At 36.6% G+C, this 23,632-nt stretch overlaps 3 protein-coding genes across 3 annotated transcripts in view; 1 reads left to right on the forward strand and 2 right to left on the reverse strand.

Annotated features, from left to right (window-relative positions):
• LOC107550857 (phospholipid-transporting ATPase IA-like) overlaps positions 1–2,250 on the reverse strand; it is a 188,012-nt gene extending 185,762 nt beyond the window's left edge. The window contains exon 1 of the mRNA XM_016232260.1: positions 1,914–2,250. Coding sequence (XP_016087746.1) covers positions 1,914–1,962 — 49 coding nt within the window. The 5' untranslated portion in view covers positions 1,963–2,250. The remainder of the gene's footprint in view (positions 1–1,913) is intronic.
• An 8,419-nt stretch (positions 2,251–10,669) lies between these two features.
• Positions 10,670–15,782, forward strand: LOC107550858 (glutaredoxin domain-containing cysteine-rich protein 1-like). Its single transcript, XM_016232261.1, has 4 exons — positions 10,670–11,071; positions 13,791–14,030; positions 14,132–14,197; positions 15,155–15,782. Exons 1-4 carry the CDS (start codon positions 10,670–10,672, stop codon positions 15,332–15,334), a joined length of 888 nt encoding a protein of 295 aa, XP_016087747.1. The 3' UTR covers positions 15,335–15,782.
• Positions 15,783–18,838: 3,056 nt separating this feature from the next.
• The window catches only part of LOC107550859 (uncharacterized), a 17,917-nt gene continuing 13,123 nt past the window's right edge, over positions 18,839–23,632 (reverse strand). Inside the window, exons 31-34 of the mRNA XM_016232262.1 lie at positions 21,348–21,513; positions 20,940–21,069; positions 20,626–20,739; positions 18,839–19,138 (exon numbers count right to left, since the gene is read on the reverse strand). Of these exons, the coding sequence (XP_016087748.1) occupies positions 19,094–19,138; positions 20,626–20,739; positions 20,940–21,069; positions 21,348–21,513 (455 nt within the window). The 3' untranslated portion in view covers positions 18,839–19,093. The remainder of the gene's footprint in view (positions 19,139–20,625; positions 20,740–20,939; positions 21,070–21,347; positions 21,514–23,632) is intronic.

The raw sequence follows: 23,632 nt of genomic DNA on the forward strand, positions 1-23,632 counted from the left end.
GCCTGATCGGACATGCAGGATTATTGATTGCTCAGTGCTGGGAAGTGCTTGCACTGACGAACAGGATACTTTTCAAACACGGTAAATGTGGCAGCAGGAGGCATGGCATGCTCCAAAACCAAGGTTAAAACCAGCCAGATGCTTTTTCAACTGAAAAACAGCAAGTTGAGAGCTGGGCTCTGGGCCGACAGAGCTGGTTACTGTCTTACTGACTGCATTTTCACATGTGCTTGTGAAAAGAGTGCAATCGGCCCTTGCTAGAGCCTCTTAAATTATTAAAGTCAAATGTATGGCCTCTATTTAATCTCCTTCAAACTATAGTGACTATGACGCATCGCAGGCTGCATTGGAGTAATGTACTCTTTCCCAACCTAATTTTCCTCCAGTATCAACAAGTCAATGGCACGAGGAAGCAAAATTGTTCAAATGCTGATATTTCAGTCAGTCAACACTATTTCTGGTCAGCCTTTTGACTGCAAATCAAACTCAAATACATGCAAACAGTCTGATTCTTAACAAGGAAGGTCACTGGAAGCATGACATTTTATCCAGGATGCAGACAGACAAACATGAGAGACAGAGAGCAAGTCTGATCAATATCCATATCCAACTCGGAGCAGACGCCCTTACACATCTATGCACATCAAAAAACAAATTAAACAAATATATGAAAGAAAGTCCCCACCATACCCAAATACTGCAGGTGAAGCACATCGGAGCAAGCAACTTGCTGATGCCGATTCATATTCCGTTCACTTCAGTCTTTCCCTTTCGAAGTGCGAGACCAATGTCCTGCCTGAAAGGCGGATTAAAACACGAACCAATAGCATTCGAGCGCAAACTGTGAATGTACATTTCATTGGTTGGAGCTCCTGAACGAACACGCCCCTGAATGAACGGTGTTTTGTATCTGAACGAGACTCGGAGCTACATACAACGCGAATTTTATAATGGATGTATTTCGTATATAGCTACATAAAAATATAAATAACATTTGTCAAAATGGAGGGAAAATATTTGTTTTAGTCATTTGTAGAGATGCATAAACACTAATTCTGGAGTTAGATTCAGTACATTTGTATGCATGACATTTTACATGTTGCTTGTGAACATTCTTTATAAAGAATCGGTTGAGTGAATGATTCAGTGATTCAATTACAATACACAAAAGCATGCGTTAACTCCATCTACTGATCTATACAGAGATTATTATACAGATCATTATACAAATCAGTTCGTAACCTGCAGAAAGAGTCACGAGAGAATCAAAAGCATCGAATCACCGGAAAGAATCTTTTTAGTTGAGGACCCAAAAGACTCGAAACATTGAGAAGAATCCAAATTCAATCCACCACCACCACCTGTAGTTATTTAAAGGCATATGAGCTACTGACATTTATTTGTCAATTATGTTCATATAACCAAAAACTAACTTGACATGGAAACACAGCAGTGTTTGGTTACAAACCGGGCCTACTTCTTATGACCAAATAAAACACAAAATAATAAAAAAAGTTACATAATATAATAAATTACACACTTCATAACTACACACACACACCTTCAGCTTTCACTTACAAGGAGGGGGAAGAAGTCAATAAATACGTACCATACGTGAATAAATAATGAAAGCTGATGACGGTCCTAATATGAAATTAACTATATGAGCAAATGTCCTATGGGATCATTCTGCATCTCACCTTTACAAATACCCACATATAAATATCAAGTCCTGCCCACAGTCTTTGAAAGCAATGGTTGAAACAACTTATTTGCAAGCTGGAATCACGCAATGAAGCTCAACGCAATCTGCTTAAAGTGCTCTCGCAACAGTTGTCGAGCACGAGAAAGATTGTGCACGTCACGAAACTCAAGATAACAGGTACAGACCGACAAAGATCCGCGTGTCTTACCTTCAGCTCGGGTCCGGAGATCCGACATAGTTCTCTGAACGGGCGGCATCGGTCCACCTGTCAACAGAACGCATACAACTCCGCGTCGCGTTTCTCTCTTCCCCCGTCTAGGGATTTTAAGCGCCGGTGACCGTCACCAAAGTAGCTTTCCCCGACTCCCGTGACCGGTAACCATTTATTTAGTGTTAGGATTCATGTTGTTGTTGTTGTTGATGAACACCGACAGTTCGCCGCTCAATAGCACGCCCCAGCATCAGCGCGCGAAGCTGAACGCCGAATCTCCCCAGCACGCGCAAGAATCGATAAGCGGTTGAAACACTGAATGTGAGCGAGCTCTGCCGCTTCACAAATTGGATCATACCAACTAAGAGCGCAGAGGGGGGTCTAGTCGCAATATATCGCCTTAAGACTGATAATTCACACTCTGAAAAAACATCAATTTCTTATCCAAATAACACCAGGTCCCAAGATATACAAAGTATGATTTACACTATGCTAAATAAAAACTAAACCAAAATATTTTCCCCCAGTTCTGCTGGAGATTCCCTCGCTGCAGTTACTCTCATTGTTTCGAAGGGGATTGCTGAGACAAATGACAGCCCACTATTTCTTTATTTTAGGCCCTGAAGCAATCACGACTCTGCAATTGCCTCTCAGCCGGAAAACATTATGGCTTTGCTGATATGCTGAGGGTTTGCTCTCAACAAGCCACATGTTGATGGACGGAATTCTCCATTCCTGATTCACCTTCTTCCTCTTCTTCAGGCCAACTGCTAGTAGTATTATTGATGTTATTATAATTAGACAAATGGATACAATTAAATTAACAAACAAAGAACATCACTCATATAATTACCATTACATTTGTTCATAAACATATTGGCGTATTTTCCACCTTTATTATGTAACTGCCTAAAAGCCTGAGGCACACATCCATTTTGCATATCTTTCATTGTATTGTAGGCTACTGATAATATAAGATCTATGAAATTGCAAGCCACAAATTATAACACGTCTTATTTCCAAAGCTATTTGGGGGTTTTCTCAATCTAGTCGGCATCCACCCGCCTGCACAGGGGTTTTGGGCTATTGCTCCTGAGGTTGCCTAGCAACAGTGAGTTGTTCATAAACATATTGGCGTATTTTCCACCTTTATTATGTAACTGCCTAAAAGCCTGAGGCACACATCAATTTTGCATATCTTTCATTGTATTGTAGGCTACTGATAATATAATATCTATGAAATTGCAAGCCACAAATTATAACACGTCTTATTTCCAAAGCTATTTGGGGGTTTTCTCAATCTAGTCGCATCCACCCGCCTGCACAGGGGTTTTGGGCTATTGCTCCTGAGGTTGCCTAGCAACAGTGACAAGATGCCTGCCTCTTTGATTATGTGCAGGGCGGTTTTATGTTTGAGCACATATCAGTCGAAATAATGACTCATCCTCTCAATATACACACAGACACGCGCTCTCTCATTCACAGACAGATAAAAATAGATCAAGCTTTTTATATGAATTCTGTATCAACACAGATGAACGTCCAACCTTGTTCCCACCCTCCATCTGTGCTGATCAGACAAACATTTGGCATAAACGCTGCATATAATATATAGCCTATCTAAAATGTGTATTAACACTGTACATTTATATAAATTACATCAAATAAAACAAATGCAACTTCCCATTTCAAAATTTCTCTTTTTAAATTAATATTACACCTGAAAATGAATAGGCCGCCATTATGCACTTCCTCACATACATTTATTGTGTGGCTTCAAACGTCTTGGAGTCATATGGACGACTCTTATTACTTATGTACTTTTGTAATGCTTTTGCATCCTTTTTGAGTAAACGATAACAGAATATTCATTTTGGAGTGACATTTCTTCAGGCTAAACACTCGGACAGTTGTGCATGAACGTCCAACCTTGTTCCCACCCTCCATCTGTGCTGATCAGACAAACATTTGGCATAAACGCTGCATATAATATATAGCCTATCTAAAATGTGTATTAACACTGTACATTTATATAAATTACATAAAATAAAACAAATGCAACTTCCCATTTCAAAATTTCTCTTTTTAAATTAATATTACACCTGAAAATGAATAGGCCGCCATTATGCACTTCCTCACATACATTTATTGTGTGGCTTCAAACGTCTTGGAGTCATATGGACGACTCTTATTACTTATGTACTTTTGTAATGCTTTTGCATCCTTTTTGAGTAAACGATAACAGAATATTCATTTTGGAGTGACATTTCTTCAGGCTAAACACTCGGACAGTTGTGGGATCCTGTTTAGTTCATATGCACATTATTTATTTATTTGTAGGCTATAAATATAAATCATGATTTTTAGTATTTTATAGTAAATTATATATATATATATATATATATATATATATATATATATTGATTAGCAAAAGACTTGAAGGCCATGCGCCAATAAACAGCAACGGGCATCCCGAGTTCAAATCCGGACTGAGGACCTTTCCCAATCCCGCCGCTCTCTCTCTCTCCCACTTCACTTCCTGTCAGGTCTGATTTGTCCTATAAAGGCAAAAAATGCCAAAACTAAATTTTAAAGAATAATAATAATATGTTTGTTACTTTTTAATTCCCCTAACCAATGTATTTACTTATTTTTGTAAACAAACAAACAAACAAACACACACACACACATATATATATATATATATATATATATATATATATATACTTTCTGTTAACATGCTTGGATACAGCACTCTGTGAACAGCCAGCTTCTTTGGCAATGAATGTTTGTGGCTTACCCTCCTTGTGAAGGGTGTCAATGATTGTCTTCTGGACAACTGTCAGATCAGCAGTCTTCCCCATGATTGTGTAGCCTAGTGAACCAAACTGAGAGACCATTTGCAGGTGTTTTGAGTTGATTAGCTGATTGGCATGTCACCATATTCGAATTTGTTGAGATAGTGAATTGGTGGGTTTTTGTTAAATGTGAGCCAAAATCATCACAATTAAAAGAACCAAAGACTTAAACTACTTCAGTCTGTGCGCACTGAAATTATTTAATACACGAGTTTCACAATTTGAGTTGAATTACTGAAATAAATGAACTTTTCCACGACATTCTAATTTAGTGAGATGCATCTGTATATTATATAGACATGAGGGTGAGTAATTAATGAGAATTTTCATTTTTGGGTGAACTAACCCTTTAACTGCATACTTTTTTTTTTAAACAATCTTTCATTACAGCCTGCTTGTTCTTTTGTTTTAATGTATTGTTATAACTATATATACTGTATATGTGGTCATATTTTTATATACTTGTAATTCAATTAAAAAAAGTAAAAAATACTGATCAATGAATCAAAACATCATGACTCATTCATATCTCCTGCATGCACAAAATTTCAATGCTTCTTGCTATAAATCCATAGAGTGACGTCTCACTCTCCACTAAAGAGGGCCAAGTATATTCTGTGCTCATAGCAGTGGTCAGAGGGCATCTCTGTGATAAATGAGTCGCTCCATCAGAACACTCAGGCCACACAAGATCTGCACTCACTGCAGGCTATGAGTGTGATCTACGCTTATTGACAGATTAGACTCACTGCATGTGGTTGGGACCATGAAATATTCAACAGTGCCCATGTTTATAAATAGCATGTTGATTCTTTTGTGCTGAGAACGACAATATAGGTTTGAACAGTGAGATCAATAGGAGTTCAAAATTGACTGGACTAAATAAAATAAAAGGTTGTGCTTCAGTCTAAAGACTAAAGACATGACAGAAAGGGTCATGAAGAGTATCAACAGCAACACCTGTCAGTCAACAGTCGAATGGCACCATCTGTCCTGTGCAGGGCTGGCAGCCTATCAACCGATACGATCAGAAAGGCCCTTTAGAATTGATGGATCTACTAACAATAGCTGAGGATTCTGGGATACTAAAGCATGGGTAAAAAAGACAGTGGGCTTAGCAGATATTGACTGAGGAATCTAATTAAAGCGTAGACACCCTGCATGTTTATTTTGCTCATAAACTCTGTTTGTTTGAACATAGATATAATGCACAGGGACATTTATGGACCCTAAAGAGATTGTCTGGATAAAATAAAGCAAATAATTAAATATATTTTATATAATAAATGTACAGTCATCAAATTGCTTATGTCCTGGACAATATTACTGACTTAAACTGAATACCTGTATTTAAAAAAAGTGGTAACCTGCAAATTACTACACTCTAAAAAGTGCTGGGTTAAATATAACCCAACCGCTGGGTCAAAACAACCCAATAGCTGGGTTTGTCCCTTTTTAACCCAGCGCTGGGTTATATTTAACCCAGCATTTCTTAGAGTGTAGAGCTATTTCTACCGAATAAAAAAAATGAAAACGTAGTTTTGTTGGTATAAATTAATGGTTGGGACCATGAAATATTCAACAGTGCCCATGTTTATAAATAGCATGTTGATTCTTTTGTGCTGAGAACGACAATATAGGTTTGAACAGTGACATCAATAGGAGTTCAAAATTGACTGGACTAAATCAAATAAAAGGTTGTGCTTCAGTCTAAAGACTAAAGACATGACAGAAAGGGTCATGAAGAGTATCAACAGCAACACCTGTCAGTCAACAGTCGAATGGCACCATCTGTCCTGTGCAGAGCTGGCAGCCTATCAACCGATACGATCAGAAAGGCCCCTTAGAATTGATGGATCTACTAACAATAGCTGAGGATTCTGGGATACTAAAGCATGGGTAAAAAAGACAGTGAGCTTAGCAGATATTGACTGAGGAATCTAATTAAAGCGTAGACACCCTGCATGTTTATTTTGCTCATAAACTCAGTTTGTTTGAACATAGATATAATGCACAGGGACATTTATGGGCCCTAAAGAGATTGTCTGGATAAAATAAAGCAAATAATTAAATATATTTTATATAATAAATGTACAGTCATCAAATTGCTTATGTCCTGGACAATATTACTGACTTAAACTGAATACCTGTATTTAAAAAAAGTGGTAACCTGCAAATTACTACACTCTAAAAAGTTCTGGGTTAAATATAACCCAACCGCTGGGTCAAAACAACCCAATAGCTGGGTTTGTCCCTTTTTAACCCAGCGCTGGGTTATATTTAACCCAGCATTTCTTAGAGTGTAGAGCTATTTCTACCGAATAAAAAAAATGAAAACGTAGTTTTGTTGGTATAAATTAAGGTATTTAGGTTGATTCAGTTATGTTAAATAATATTTTTGACTTAAATAATGTTGATGCTATGTAGTATTGAATCAACCATGCATCATATTAACTAAACCAGTTTATTAGACTATATAAATGGATGTTCCATTTTATGTGAGTTTACATGATTATAAATGCATTTTTACAAAGTATTATGGATTTCTTTATGTGCAAAAACGTTTTATGAGAAAAAAAGTGCACTTTTAAAAGAGGAAACAACCTGATCTGTAGATTGGTGCAATTCATTGATCAGTAAGATCAGACTCTGCCCCCTGCTGGAGTAGGACTATCAGTGAGGCCCTCGCATTTTGAATTGCCTGAGAACACCTTTTCAATTACACAAGCAATATTAAACCATATTTACCACTTCTTTATCAGTCATACGATTCTCCATAATCCTCTTATAAAGTGCCGAGCCACAGGTAATGAATTTCACTGTTAAGCTCTGAAGTTCATTTATTTAGTTCATTGAACCATATGTATAAATCACCTGAAATACTCCATTTAATCATGGGATTTAAGCCAAATTAATTCCTTAAGTCACTGTAAACAACATGGAATAATATTAATCTGCATTGTTCTTTATATGATGGGATGGTTGGGTCAATCATCTCCATGACTCCTGATGATCCTTGACTTAATATTTATAAATCATGCTTAAATATGCTTTCTTGGAGATTATTACTCTCCAAAATGCTTGGTTTGATGGTGATGACAGCAGTGCCAAAAACAGAGATCATTATAAAACCCGAATTTAAGAAATTGTACATATAATTACCAATTAACAGACAAATTTGACATTTTTAGAAAATGTGCGAAGTGAAACTTCCTTGATTTGAACACTTCGATATTGTAGAGGAAAACTGAAAAAAGGTAAAAACTCAAAATGAACGTTTCCACACTCTCAAACAATTAAAAAGATTAATACATGAAATAAAAGCAGGTTTTCTTTCAAATGATTCTAGAAGAACCTGAAACGAAAACACCTTACTAGAAACTAAATGATTTTGTCAAGTATTTGTTCTTATGTCAGTCTATCAAATAATCTTATGTCAAACCTGAATGCTAACCATAACCAGCCTGACTGGTTCATTAGCGTTGTTGTTTCATGCCAACAAGGATGTTGATCCAGGAACATTAAGAATAGACACGATCAGCCTTGAGCACTGATCACTGACACTGACAATCACAAGCTCTGACGTGCCATCATTTAGTGAAAGACCTGCCTGAGAGCCAGACTTTACAGAGAAGCAGGGGTGTGATTTAAAAACCCTGCACTGGAAATGATAGAGACGCACTATTGCATTTATGAGGGTGGATTTAAATGATCACTGGCAGAGCTGCTTTAGATGAGCTCTCCAGGTCATGTGATTTTGAGGAAATTGAAAAAGCCCTGGAATTAAATAGACTGGTATATTGGCATGTGGCAGGAAACGGATGATTTGTTGAACTTCAAAGTGAAATGGAGTCCAATATTCATCAGGCTCCCGCAAATCACTGGATGCATATGCAGGCAGTGACTCACTGGATGATTAAGCTGAGTCTTTGTGTTAAACCGTTTGGTTCTTCTCATGATACTGTTTGAAATGCAAAGAGCATCTGATGTGACTGTGTGTGTAACTCAGATAACTCCTTTAGGGGAGGGGCTGAGAGAAGAACCGACAGATCAGCATGATAAATGAGAGGGCAAAAGAGGCTATGACCAGAGATTTGTTTGTCTGCCAAAATTTTGTAATGAAACTTTTTGTCATTTTGTGTTAGTGATGCTTCAGAAAGAATACCGCATTAAAAACTGTAATCAGCACTTAAGATCCATGACAGTTGATGAGTGCAGTTTTTCCTGTGTTGTTGTATTTCATGATGAAAGAGGAAGTTTGGGTGGGATGTTTTGTCTTTGAAGTAGCCTTATACATCACCTATAATTTAGTGTTATAATACTATAATTTAGTAGTATAATTTATAACTACTGTTCAAACGTCTGGGTTCAGTAAGAGTTTTATTTATTTATTTTAAATAATTCTTTAGCATTAAATTAATTAAAAGTGACAGCATTTGAATTTCAAGTATTTCAATTAGAATCAGCATATTAGAATGATTTCTGAAGGATCTTGTGACACCGAAGACTGGAGTAATGATGCTGAAAAATCAGCTTTGCCATCACAGGAATAAATTAAATTATAAAATATATTAAAATAGAAAACAGTTATTTTAAATTGTAATAATATTTCATAATATTTTTTACTGTATTATAAAATAAATACAACCCTGGTGAGAATACGAGACTTATAAAAATCTTAACAACCCCAGACATTTGTGGCAAGTAAAATAAATGAATGAATTAATTTTGTCAGCACACACTAACAAATATGAATTCATAGCTAACAAACACGAACAAAAACCCACAAAACATTAACATAAACAAATATTTCAAAATCTTTGTAAAGGGGAAATATATGTCATTTTTGTTTTCTGTAAAAATGCTCATTTAAAAAAGACCCTTTCTCTTGTACAGACTGTATGAACAGAAAGTGACAACATGCCTATAAATGGCTTTGTTTCAGTTAATGCATAATGTATTCCATTTCCATCTACTGTGATGCAAGATGTGAGTATTGGCCTATTGAGCTCGCCAGCACGCAATATGGCTCAGTCCACTTCTGCAGTGCCATTGTAGTAACAGCAGCTGCAGTGCTTCCTGCAGCCCCACTGGAGGGCAGATGGGTGCAAACACCAGCCAATGACAGAAGAGCTCCATTTCCCCTCATGCTCAAGCACAGCAGGTGAATGCATGCAGACCTAGCGCAATCTTCTAAGTGGCTTGAAACTGCAGTGCATTAAGAAGTTCTAAGATGCATTGAGAACCATAGTAGCTAATTAAATAGAAAAAGTCTCTCCATCTTACTGACAAGCAATCATAAAAGATTTACCAGACCTTCTAGCTGCTCTATAGGGCAAATCAATGTCCTTCTCAAATGCATGTAAAATACTGTCTCAGCTAACTAACATAACGAAACTAATGTTGAAGGGGAGTTCACAAAAAAAAAAGTTTTTTACTAACCCCGTAGAACTTTTTGTGTATTATTTGTCCATACAATGAAAGCCAATAATGTTTCATTCATACAGTTTTGGAAAATGAGAATGTGATGTGAATGATGACAGAAATGCCTTTTTTTTTTAAACCCGAGAACTTAGTTTACAAACTTTCTGTCTATGAGTCAAGGCTATTCACAGAAAAAAATCTATGGCATGATGAATTATTAAACAGACTATCAGTTTCTTCATGGTCGGTTTTCTCAGTAACCATGGCAAGGCCACATGCATTATTAACATGTACAGGAACACTGGAGGTGAGGCTGATGCTAACTCACAGATCAACCTCTTTCCGGGTCTGTTCGATGTGCCTGGGCTCCAGGGGAATCATGGAGCAAAACCGGGGCTAAATATTTCCATCCACCAATGAAGCTGAGGGATTAAAATCACCTTTTCTTTGTGGACCATGTAAGCCGACGCAATGGAGGAGGCCTTGTTGACACCGGAGGATGGAAAGAGGCAGAAGAGGGTGAGATTCCGGGTGGCCTCAGGGAACAGCGGGCGGGTTTTGAAAGAGATGTTTAAGGATGAAGGGCCATCGGATTCCCTGGATTCAGACTGCACCAGCAGCTCCGAGGCGGACCGGGCCAGCACTCCATCCACCAGCGGGGAGGCGAACGGACACCTGTGTGGATTCTTGGGGTCGGAGTTGGATGACAGTGGAAGTGAGCCTGATGACTTGCTGATGTTTGCAGGAGGAAGAGACAAAGTGTTGAGTACCAAACGAGTGAATATCCTCAGCAAAAATGGGACGGTTCGGGGAGTCAAGCACAAAGTTAGTGCTGGCCAAATACTCTTTGATAACTTGGCTAAAAACAATGGGGTAAGTCTTTGAGGGTCAGTTTTTCCATCTAAAATCTTGACAGTGGATGTCAGCGCACATTAGCTCTGATGAAAACTGACATTAATATTATCAGACTTTCTTTAATATTGACAGCTGCTCGGAAGCTCTGTGTCCTTAACAGGGTCGGAGCCTCTTTCCTCAGCCGCTATTGGTTACAGAACATGTTGTCTTCTCTCAGGCTTTGGCCAGACAAACGAGCTGTCCCGCTGAGCAAGATCACTGTACGATTAAAGATTAATGATGCATTTCTTTAAGTGTTTTGGCTAAACTAATCATCTTAATGTATTCTCAGGACCTCTGCTTTGTAGTTGAGCATTGAAAAAGTTGCTGACTGCTTTTGTCTGATATCAGATGTAATTCTATATCTTTTTTAACAGAGGGTAAATAGGGGATTAGACGAACCAATAAAAACTACTACATATAAGGTCATTATTTAAATAATGTAATACATGACGTCTATCAAACAACTACGGAGCCCATAAGGGGCAAGGAGACTGAGACAGAAAGAATAATTATATTTCGATGCTTTTGCGTTCACTCACAAAACTTGCAAATGCAAAGTTTCTTCACAGCAAACAAAGAAACGTTTTGTTAATGTATCCATTAAGTTGTGAAAATATTATTTCTGATGTTCTCGGAACATTTAAAAAAGTCATTTAAAAAAAAAATGTTTTAAAGGGTTAGTTCACCCAAAATGAATTGCTCACCCGTAAAACCTTCGTTCATCTATGAAACAAATTAAGATGTTTTTGATGAAATCCAAGAGCTTTCTGACCCTGCACAGACAGCAACGCAACTGAAATGTTCTCAGGCCCAGAAACGTATTAAAATAGCCAATGTGACATCTAAAAAATGCTGGGTTAAATTCAACCCAGTGCTGGGTAAAATAGGGACAAACTGCCCAATTGCTGGGTCAAAACAGCCCAATTGCTGGGTTTGTCCCTATTTTACCCAGCACTGGGTTGAACTTAACCCAGCATTTTTTGGAGTGTACAAGAATACTTTTTGTGCGCAAAGAAAAATGTATTTTCTTTGCGTACTTTATTCATCAATTCTCGGCCTGTTCTCCGCCATTATCGAGAGTACCATGATGCATATGCGTGCTGCTGCTGATGTAGAAAATGCATGCGCTGTGCCTTGTTTACGAGCAGAGGAAAGCACGCACGTGTGTCGTGGTAAGTTACTCTCGATAATGGCGGAGGACGGGACGAGGAGGAGAAGAACTGCTGAATAAAGTCGTTATTTTTCTTTTCTTTGCACAAAAATATTCTCATAGCTTCGTAAAATTACAGTTGAACCACTGATGTCACATGGCCTTAACGTTTCTGGGTCTGGGAACATTTCAGTTGCATTGCTGACTATGGGAGGGTCAGAAAAATATCTTAATTTGTTTTCCAAAGATGAACAAAGGTCTTATGGGTTTGGAACAACATGTGGGCGAGGTTTTCATTACAGAATTTTCATTTTTGGGTAAACTAACCCTTTAAGATTATCTTGATTATACAAACGTTACAGGAATATACAATTTTATTATTTTGCAAAAATTATGGGAATGTTACTGATGAATGTTTTGAAACAAGTAGTAACTTTGAAATATCATTAGACAAACATCCAAATGAAACATTTCAGAAAAACGTTCCATGAATGATTATAATTTTGTATGTGCTAACGTTGAGAGAACATTATAAAAGACCAGATAACTTGGAACAAATGTTCTATTAACGCTACTGAAAGAATGTTAGTTCCAGAACGTTAGTCAAAGTTCTCTCAATGTAATCACCATTACCCTTTAGCAGGGTAGCTGCAAAAATGTCAGTTCTGAGAACAGTTCATTTTTATTTATTTTTTTGGAGATGACACTTTTAGTTTGATAATTTGTTATCTAATGCAACGACATCTGTATTTTCTGCTCCCACAACACTGTATCATGATTATCCCAGATGGCCTAACAGAAAAAGCCATCACCATCGTTGTCAGCATGTTTCAGTATGTCAATATAGCAAGTATATAAACCTTTTATGAGCTGCTATTTGATGTCAGATAAGGATGGTGAGGATCATTAGTCTGACAATAAGTGCACAATAATTGCATTACTGCAGATTTATTGGCACTTCATACTTTAATCTTAACAGCTGACTCATGCTAATGCCTAGCTTACAATGCTACAGTATTTGCACTTGGCTTGCAGTTGTGTTCTTACTGGAATTTGAGGATTAGTAAAATTTTCCTCAACTAGAAACATTTATAAGTTGCTTGTAATACCCCATCATCCAAACCATAATGTAGTAACTAAATGCTACAGTTGCATTAGAAAGTCCATCCTCTAGTCTCACTTCAAAATGTGTGAAGGTTGAGTCTATTTTTGCTCTTTGCTAAGAAAAACACCTTCACACTTCATGAGAGCTGTTCTTCTAAGAAAGGTCAATCTCAAGAAGAGTGACTCACAAAATCAATAGATGCTGCCTCATGTTACCTGCAAAAGCTGCTGCAAACCTTGTACAGACTTAGAAAGTATAAAATACATTCATTATGCTTCTCAATTACAGTTAAAACCATACTTTTAAAATGAAGTATATTAAACTGATTTGTTGCAGATTAATATGCTTACTCTTGAAAGCAAGTGAGAAGTGTCATGATGATTAGATTGAAAACTGTGAAAGAGAGCCCCTCTCATCTATGTTTTCTTTGGCCCTCTCAGCCAGAACTGATTCTAGAGTTCGGGCGAATTGTAATCTACACCACCAGTTTTCGAGTGGTCAGGACTACATTTGAGCGATGCGAGCTGGTCCGAAAGATCTTTCAGAACCACAGGGTGAAGTTCATAGAGAAGAACATCGCTTTGGACAATGAATATGGGAAGGAACTGGAGACACGCTGTAAGCGAGTGGGTGAACCTCCCTCACTGCCTGTGGTCTTCATTGATGGACACTACCTAGGGGTCAGTGTTCACACTCATACGCCACATCTGTTTCAAAATTCACGCCATTATGCTAATGCTTGAACTCTTAATAATGATTTGCGTATGTTTTGCACATTCAGGGTGCAGAGAAAATACTCGCAATGAATGAATTGGGGGAGCTTCAGGATCTCCTCACCAAAATAGAGGTAAATATTGATATTTTACACTAAAATAAAGGTTTCATAAGGGGCTTTTTGCAGCAATGCCAAAGAAGAACCATTTTGGGTGAACTTGTTTTCTTAGTGTGAAGAACATTTTAATAATAAGAACCCTTTTCCACCAAAATAACTTTTTGTGCATTGAAAAGCTTCCATGGATGTTAAAGTTTCTTCATGGAACTATAAATGTCAATAAAGAACGTACATTTTTTAAGTGTAGTATAAACCAAAAGTTTACATAAAAATATATATTTTTACCTTTTGGTTCCAGATGCTCAAGTAAAGTCAAATCTGGTTTATTATCATAGTTTATTCTGTAAATGGAAACAGAAGCAAGACGTGACAAGAACGGTTTATTATTACAGTTCATTATAGCTCTTTACACAGACATACATGCATTATTTATCAGTGATTAATATTATTTACATTACATTTATGCATTTGGCAGGCACAATTTGCTATACAGTGGCTTTTCAAACATAGTGAATGTCAACAATTTCAACATAATCTCGAGGCAAATTTGTAACTATTCTACATTTTCACAAACTCATATGAATTTATGCAATCTCATATCGTTTAGGAGTGGACCTTCACGCTTACGTTTTTAAATTGTTCGTTTTTGTATGACACTGACATTGTACACATTCATAAGAAATCGCCACTATGTAAAATAGTTACATTTTTCTGTGAGATTGGGTTCCATCAATAATTGCAAATGCTTTCAAAATAAAACAAAATAAAAGTTCATTTATATTATTGTGCATTTATAAAACCAGTGTGCAGAACAGCCCAAAATAATAGATTAAGTCAAGCTTGCATTTGTCTTATTTTATTAAATAAATAAAGCATCACTCAGATTGTATCTCCAAGAGAACATGCACACGGGTCAGGTATTTCATTCAAATGCACTCACATTCTTCTCTCTGTTTCTCTGTCTGATGGTAGAGGGTTCAGCACCCCAACACATGCCAGACGTGTGGGGGATTTGCCTTTGTCCCGTGCCCTATGTGCCATGGCAGCAAAATGTCTGTGTTCCGCAACTGCTTCACCGACTCTTTCAAAGCCCTGAAGTGCACAGCGTGCAACGAGAATGGTCTCCAGCCCTGCTCCAGCTGTTCTCACTAAGGTCCTCTTCAAGTGCCTGCAAACCCCTTCCCAGCAAAACCTCCACCCCCATAAGCCATGTATAAAACAAGAGACGCACAAAGAACTGCTATTTGTGAATAAACCTTTTTTTTTTATTTTTAGAAAACTCAATTACATGTCTACAGATGTCGTATTTTTATTTTTTACCATATTTGCTATTTGATGATGATTAATTATCACAGTATGAGGCTTTTTTTGTCACACGCCAACAGATGTCTGGCAACATTACCTAATCGGACAGCATGGACAATGTCTGTCCCTGTAAATAAATATAGCAATTAAGTAAATTAGCTAGAAGTTCAGAGAGGCATATCATCTTTCTGAACCCTATGATCCCAGCACGAGACAAAATTCAAAGCATTATCTGGTGAACATCAAAACAGGTGACCTACCGAGAGAAAAAATAAAAACAAAAACAAGGACAAACCCCCAAACAAGTTAAGAATTTTAATAATAATAAAACGTAATATTATTGTTGTCATTTTTATATATAACAATAAATTAAAAATGATCAAATATTATTTTAAAATAAATAAATAAATAAACATTAGGGATGTAGTTACGTACATCATATGTAATTATTCAAACTTTTGCAGGAATGAAATTGCTTGACACTGAAAGAAGATGACCTAATGTCTGTACACGAATGATATCGCTTTTCAGTTCAGTTACAGGGTTGATTAAACAAAGCGTCAAATCTGTTAATAATTAAAAGAAGTGTAAATCAAAGTGCATTGCAATGATACAAAATCATCACATATATATATACTTAAGGTTGACAGAAATCCTTCACAAACAGCCGGGCTGATACGGAAGTGCGTCTCTGTGCTTTCATAGCCCTGTACAATGCTGCTTGATTCTGGGTCTACAAGGCAGCATTGTAAAGAGGCTCAAAGCTCAGAGTAAATCATCTGTGCATGATGTCTACTGAGGGTACATAATAACACCACTGGCTGCCTCTCAAAATCTAGCGAGCAGCAGCATTTTTGGACATCATTGTAAGATGCCTCATAATGCTGTCTAGGTAGTCAGCTCGTTAGGTTTTCCAGATGCAGCCAGTGTCACATTAAGGTTAGATAAATGACAATATTGAAAGGTAAATGAACAGATAAATATAGTGTAATGCTTCCATTATTGCTCAATTAATAGAGCTGGAGGACGTGGCCAACAAGACAAGGCCGATAGCGCCCCCTATTGGTGTGTTTGCTATGACAAACATCAATAACAATAGGAAAATTCACACGAATATCAAATATCGACAGTCGATAAACAATCCAAACGGGCTAGCATGCAGACTCGGGATATATATATTACGGTTAAACTCCAGCAATAAAGCAATACTAATACAACATTTAGGTATTTTAGAGAACATCTGATGATAAATATCTTATACATTGTGAACAAAACACAAATGTATCGCTCGTTTGACTTGTAACAGCGAATTAAAAAAAGCGCGCGATGTATAAAATCGACAGATTTAAATGAACCTTCGCCGAATCAATGATTTATTTTGATATAAACGCATCTCAACGACAATATCCATTTCTATACAATCTATCGAGTAAATATTAGTCATCAGCTCAAAAGAAAAATCACACTTCACCTTCACAGAGAGATCAAACCCTCAGTCGCGGGAAGAAACCCGATGTTCAGCCGCGGCGCCTCAACCTTTCTTCATGATCCCCATCACAGATGCGCCACACGTTTCTCGTGTCCCTCCGCGGCGGCGGCTCAAACACTAGTGCGCTTCCTACCTAGACAGCGTTTTGGGACGCGTAGGGCGCAACCGAGTCAAATGCTCACAACGCGCTCACATGTGTTGTCTAGGTAGGCTGCTCACTAGAATTTGAGACACAGCCGATGTACAATGTCCCCGCTGCTGTAGATGCATCCTGTACACCGCAAACTGAAATCACGGCTGCCATTGACCATACAGCATCCTATATGATGCTGCATATTAGGTGGTCGAAATCTATATGGTTCTATTATTTTAAGAAACCCTTTTATATATGTAGGTTGCAGCTCAAATGTCCAGAAATACATCTGAGCCAATCAACATGAAAGGCTAAGATTACTGATAAGTGTACTACTAGCCAATGACATTGACATTTTTTGAAGAGCATGTTAAATAAAGAGCCGTCATATAAGGAATATATGAATATAAAAGATTTTTTAAATGTGTTTGGAAAAAAGTCTCTTATGCTCACCAAGGCTGCATTTATTTGACCAAAAATACTGTAAAACAATATATATTTTTTAAAATATTATACTTTAAAATCATTTCAAAAATAATAATTCAAAAGTTAAAATTTAAACTAATTAAAATGTTTTGTAACATTCTAAACATTCAAAAAATTGTATGTAACTTTTGATTAATGCATCATTTGAGGAATAAAAGCATTAATTCTTTTAAAAATAGAATTTTTTTCTTAAAACAAAACAGTAAAAAAGACAAATATTCAGTGGTTTAATAAATTAATTGCGATTTATTCATCCTCTTTCTTCAGTAGCTCCAAACAGCTCAAAGATCTAACCAAATAGCAATCTGTCAAATAAGCGTTTAAAATATATATAGTCTTAAAGCCTTTTCCGTAACTAAATTTTACACTTACATCCTTGCTAACCATCCTTGAATGTGTTCATCCAACCTGCATTAGATGTCTGACTGTTCCTAAGGGGAAATGTTTACAATGTTCATAAACAATACATAGACTTCACAAGAGAGCAGGTATCTACCACAAAATATACTGTTTGTATGTGTACTGAGGGTATTTAAATGGACTGAATGCTTCTTTTTCAGATATCATAATAAGAGTGTTGCATTTTCACAGTCAGGAATTATTTACAATGGAAAAACACATGCGCTAGTGTTCACAAACTAGGTTGGCAACACAACAATGCCACCAATGACTTTAGAAACAGAGCTGTTTTTGGACATGTACAATTGCTTTCTTCATTCAGTCACACTAAATTACAGCATAAACAGATGAACAGTCCAGAAAGCAGCATAATGACATTAGTACTTTTAGTAGAGGGAGGATGTGAAGATCTGAGTAGTCTTCATCACTTGAGGGGTCTGAGGTGGGACATGAATACCCGTTGTATTACATTTGGTTCTATAATTCTCTCATTACTGATAAATGTGGATATAATAATGTTTAGAACACACTTTCTTCATCTGTTATTAGTACTATTTTAAATAAGTGTAATTTATGAAGGAATCTGAAATGTTTTTTTAAACTGATTTAAACATCAATTTAAACTGGATTAAAAAAAGTAGATTACAATTACTCTTCATTTTTCCCTTCAAGCTAGGTTTATATCCTGTTTACTAATACTTTAGTGTTATGAGAGAACTGTTGTAAAATATGAGTGTTCATGCTGCTTGTAAATTGTGAAATGAAGTAAGACTGGTCCTTTTACAATCCATGGACATGATTTCAAAGCTCTGATGGTACGAACTACCACAGATCTGAAAGCTAATGACTGTAAAATAATCATTTATTAGCCGTGTCTCTATCCAGCTGGAGTCCACTCTGTATTGGCTATGGTTTTGCTATATTATCAGCTACTGAAACCATGTACAGGTTAGTGCTTGGTTGATGTGGGACAGATGTAACATAAGACCTCAGCTGATTGGCTGGTTGGAGAGAATGGGGCGCTCATGGTCACTCGAGGTTTGATTCGTTTTCCTTCCGCTCCATTCTGATCTCCATTCTGCAATGTGTCATGATGACATTATAAAATCTCCAGATCCACATGCCGCACCTCAGGATTACGTTGCTGTCGGAGATACAGAGCAGGAGTCAGTCAAGGAAAAATGAGGACTAGTAAGTACTAACTTGTTCTAAAAACTTTCGATTCAACACATTACCATCCAAAAGTTTTTTTAAGAAAGAAAAAAAATGGACACTTTTATTCTGCAAGACAGTATTAAATTGATCAAAAGTGACAGTAAATACATTTACATGTATTTAAAAATGCTGTTATTTTGAACTTTCTCTTCACCAAAGAATCCTGAAAAACTTTTATCACGGTTTTCACAAAATATTAAGCAGCAGCAACGGTTTTAAATGTTGATAATAAATGCTAAAATGTATAAAAATCTTTTATGCTAAGATCTTTAAATGTTCATATTTGATTTTGAATTAAATCTCCTTTTTGTAAATTCAGAAATATCAGAGCATAAAAACGTAAATAAATAAATTGAAAAGCAAAAAGAAAATGACAATTTTCACACAACAATTTGCATTTAACTTTCTTGCCATCTGCCAATGCATCATATACAGTGTGAAAAGGCAATTACAGTGTTGTTCTCTGTGAAACATCAAATCTGATTTTCCTTTCCCAAAATGAAACCCTGGAGAGTGAAACTGGAAGGTTTCACTTTGATTTATTTTGAATAGTTGTGGCCAAATAGCTGAACTGATTTCCTTTATGTGTCTGCTGAATGTAGTGCTGACTTATTCTGACAGCTAACCATACATCATGTAGGTCAAGTTTACAGAAGGATTGTCAGGATGGAGACGAGAGATCTGAATCATACAATCTTAAAAATAAAGGCTCCAAATGGGCTTTTCACAGCACTGCCAAAGAAGAACCATTAGTGACCCTGGACCACAAAACCAGTTATAAGGGTAAATTTGTTTTAATTGAAATTTATACATCACCTGAAAGCTGATAAATAATAATAATAATAATAATAATAAAAAATAAGCTTTCCATTTATATATGTATTGTTAGTATAGGACAATATTTGGCTGCGATACAACTATTTGAAAATCTGGAATCTGAGGCTGCAAAAAAATCTAAATATTGAGTAAATCGCCTTGAAAGTTGTCCAAATGAAGGTCTTAGCAATGCACATTACTAATCAAAAATTAAGTTTTGATATATTTATGGTAGGAAATTTACTAAATATCTTCATGGAACATGATCTTTACTTAATATCCTAATGATTTTTGGCATAAAAGAAAAATCGATAATTTTGACCCATACAATGTATTGTTGGCTATTGCTACAAATATACCCCAGCGACCTAAGACTGGTTTTGTGGTCCAGGGTCACATTTATGGTTTGCCAAAGAACCTATCCGTGAACAGTTTTTAAGAAAACATTGGTTTCTTAGTGTGGAAAATATTTCAAATAATCTTTTTTTTTTCCCCACTATAAAGAACCTTTTGTACAAAAGAAAGGTTCCATGTTTGTTAAAGGCTCTTCATAGAACCATAGACGTCAATTAAGAACTTAAGTGTGGTCTTCTCAGATACCTTAAGTTCTTTCTCTAGACGGTCCACCTCTGCTCCTAAGGTGTCAATAATGTTCTCCCCGTGCTTCAACATAAAGTTCTCCAGCTCCTCTGGCGTCTTCACCTGCTGAATGTCCTGCAGGCCAAACACACACAGTTACACTATTAATATGCAGAGCTCACAAAAGGATGATTCTTTAGCAAAAACTACCATGAATTTGTTTGAGTGCTAATAGTTTAGTCACTTCTATGAAACAATGGATAGACTTGAAACAAATGCTAAAGTCACGTCAGATGATCTACATCACAGCAGAAGCCTTGTCTCTTAGCACGTACGTTGAGGATCTGTTCAATGTCTTGCTTCTCCAGGTATGATCGTGTCACCACCCGCCCATCAAAGTCCACCTCTGCCTTGAAGCGCACTTTGCTCAGCCCCATATCTGTGGCTTTGACATCATGAATCGCCCTGGAGACAAAATGACCTGAAGTGAGGACATCAAATCTAATTTCATCAAAGCACGAATGTACACTGATGTAACTCTGTCTGAGCAAGCTTACATTTCAGAATGTGATGCTTGTCTGAATTTGAAAAACATTTGAAGCAGGTTGCTTCTGCCTCCTTGTTAAAGCACTGTCATGAACTGTAAGATGGCAGCTTGTTTGCTGATGAAGCTCTTATTATGCAGACTTTGGGTACATGTAGTGGACACACACAATGGAGAAAGGCAGGGACGGAGGACTGACCTGACAGCAGGGTCATTTTCCAGAAACTCTGTGAGCTTCTGCACATGCTCGGCCTGGATGGAGCGACCCAGCAGAGCCTCTGTGTTAGTGTAGATGAGGAATGCAGATACTGTTCCTAACAGGGTGCCCACACCCAGAGAACCCAGACTGTCATAGTAGGGGTTACCTATGAAGGGGGAGAAAGAGAGAGGCATTAAATGTCATGTACAGTACATAATATGTGAGACTAATAGAGTGCAACCCACATCAATGGTGCCGGATGACATTCTGACAAAATGAATATAGCATCTACCATGAATAAGGTTACCCATGACCCACTGAGTTATAAAAAAGGTGCAATGAGCTGTGTGTGTAATATTAGCAATATCTAAATGGCAACTAAATGGCACATTTTTACATTTATGCACATAAAGGCTAACAATGAATTCTGAAGTAATCTATTTAGCTATATGCTAAAATTGACACACAAATTTTCATATATTCATTCGCAATATGAATGACATAATTGAGTTGGTCTGCCTACGCTCTCAAAATACTTAAATATTCATATATATATATATATATATATATATCTCTCTCTCTCTCAAGGTTCAAAGTTTATTATAAGCCTGGAGGGCAATTTTTGTGCAGCATAAAATTCGAGAATTATATATATTTATTGTTTCGAAACAAATTAGTTCTATATTTCATCATTATTTTTATATATTATATTTATATATTTATGTCATTCGCAATGGTTCATGGGACTGTTATTGTTTGCCCCATTAAAGTTAAGTACAGTTAAGTTAAGTCTTGTCTTTTTTGCCTGATTCCTTTGTCTTTTTTTTTGCTTGAACTACAAGTTTGTAATGTTTTGATTCACATCATAGCTGGCTGGCTTGATTCACAGCTTATAAACAAATACTTTTTGATCGGTTGGAACAGCAGCTGCGCTAATTATGTCTCTATTTGTTTCTCTGTTTTTGTAACTAGGATTTACACAAGCTTCAGTCTGGATCCAGAACACCTGAGAAGAGATGATGCCAATCCCTCAGAGGACCTCAGATGATGCCAACCCTGAAACATACAGAACTACCACATTTTGCTATAAGTTTGATTGCAGCATATAATTATTGCTGTTAATAGTGTTCATCGTCTGTTTGATTACGTCTTTAATAGATTTTTCTGTACATTTCTGCCATATGTACATTTACTGACAGTCACCACTGATAAGCTACCACTAAATATTGTAGAAACTTAATTAGCTGTAAAGTTGCTTTGTAACGATTTGTATCGTGAAAAGCGCAATACAAATAAACTTGAATTGAATTGAATAACACTTTAACAAAATCTCTATGGAAAAATACTGAAAAAGTTGGCAGGTACTAATGCACTCCACAATACAAATTGTTTCTTGAGTATCAAATCAGCATATTAGAATGACTTCTGAAGGATCATGTCACACTGAATACTAGACTAATGACTGCTTAAAATTCAGCTTTGGCATCACAGGAATAAATTACATTTTAAAATGTATTATAATAGAAAACAGTTCTTTTAAACTGTAATATTTTACAATTGTACAGTTTTTACTTATTTTTTTAAATCAAATAAATATCAATAAGACTCTTATTTCAAAAGAAAAAAACCTTTCTGATTGCAATCTTATGAATTATAGTGTAGGTGAATTGGTATACAGCAGTCTTTAATGCCCCAATAGAGACCTCTAGTGGTACAAACAAAAGTGCTATTTTTTTCTTTTAAAGCCCTGCTCAGTGGTGGAAAGAGTACTGAAAAAATATACTCAAGTAAAAGTACCATTACCTTCCAAAAAATGTAGTGTGAGTAGAGTAAAAGTACTTGTCCAAAAAACTACTTGAGTAAGAGTAAAAGAGTAGCCTATTTAAAAGTACTCATGAGTATTGAGTAGTGAGTACTGAGCTGTGGATTCTACCCCCTCATAATAAACGCTGTACACCGCAATTTATAGATTTTAAAAACGTTGTACATTCTGTAATTCACATTATCTTGTTCGCCGCGCCGTTCTTTAGCCCACTGGCCACCGCTCACTCAAGCCGCTGCCGCTCACTCTAGGCCGCCGTGTGTGACGCTGTGTTTCTTTGTGAAAGTGAAACTACTTTGTTTGGCCTTCCAAAAATGGACACGACTAGAAATCAGTCTTCTCTGATCACAAATGCAGACATGGTTTTATGTTTACGTGAAAAGACAGTATAAGTCATTATAATCCGTAATTATGTTCCCACTGGATGCAACGAATGCCTAGTTTATAATGGGTTTTAATGTTT

Source organism: Sinocyclocheilus grahami, unplaced genomic scaffold, assembly GCF_001515645.1.
Source record: "Sinocyclocheilus grahami isolate Dianchi unplaced genomic scaffold, SAMN03320097.WGS_v1.1 scaffold409.1, whole genome shotgun sequence".
In the NCBI taxonomy this organism is placed as follows: domain Eukaryota; kingdom Metazoa; phylum Chordata; class Actinopteri; order Cypriniformes; family Cyprinidae; genus Sinocyclocheilus; species Sinocyclocheilus grahami.

Bases quoted from the DNA above. Each gene is read 5' to 3' on its own strand.
- LOC107550858 (XM_016232261.1), top strand. From the start codon at position 10,670: ATGGAGGAGGCCTTGTTGACACCGGAGGATGGAAAGAGGCAGAAGAGG. The intron at 11,072-13,790 runs GTAAGTCTTTGA...TGGCCCTCTCAG, and splicing joins ACTTGGCTAAAAACAATGGG to CCAGAACTGATTCTAGAGTT. The intron at 14,198-15,154 runs GTAAATATTGAT...GTCTGATGGTAG, and splicing joins ATCTCCTCACCAAAATAGAG to AGGGTTCAGCACCCCAACAC.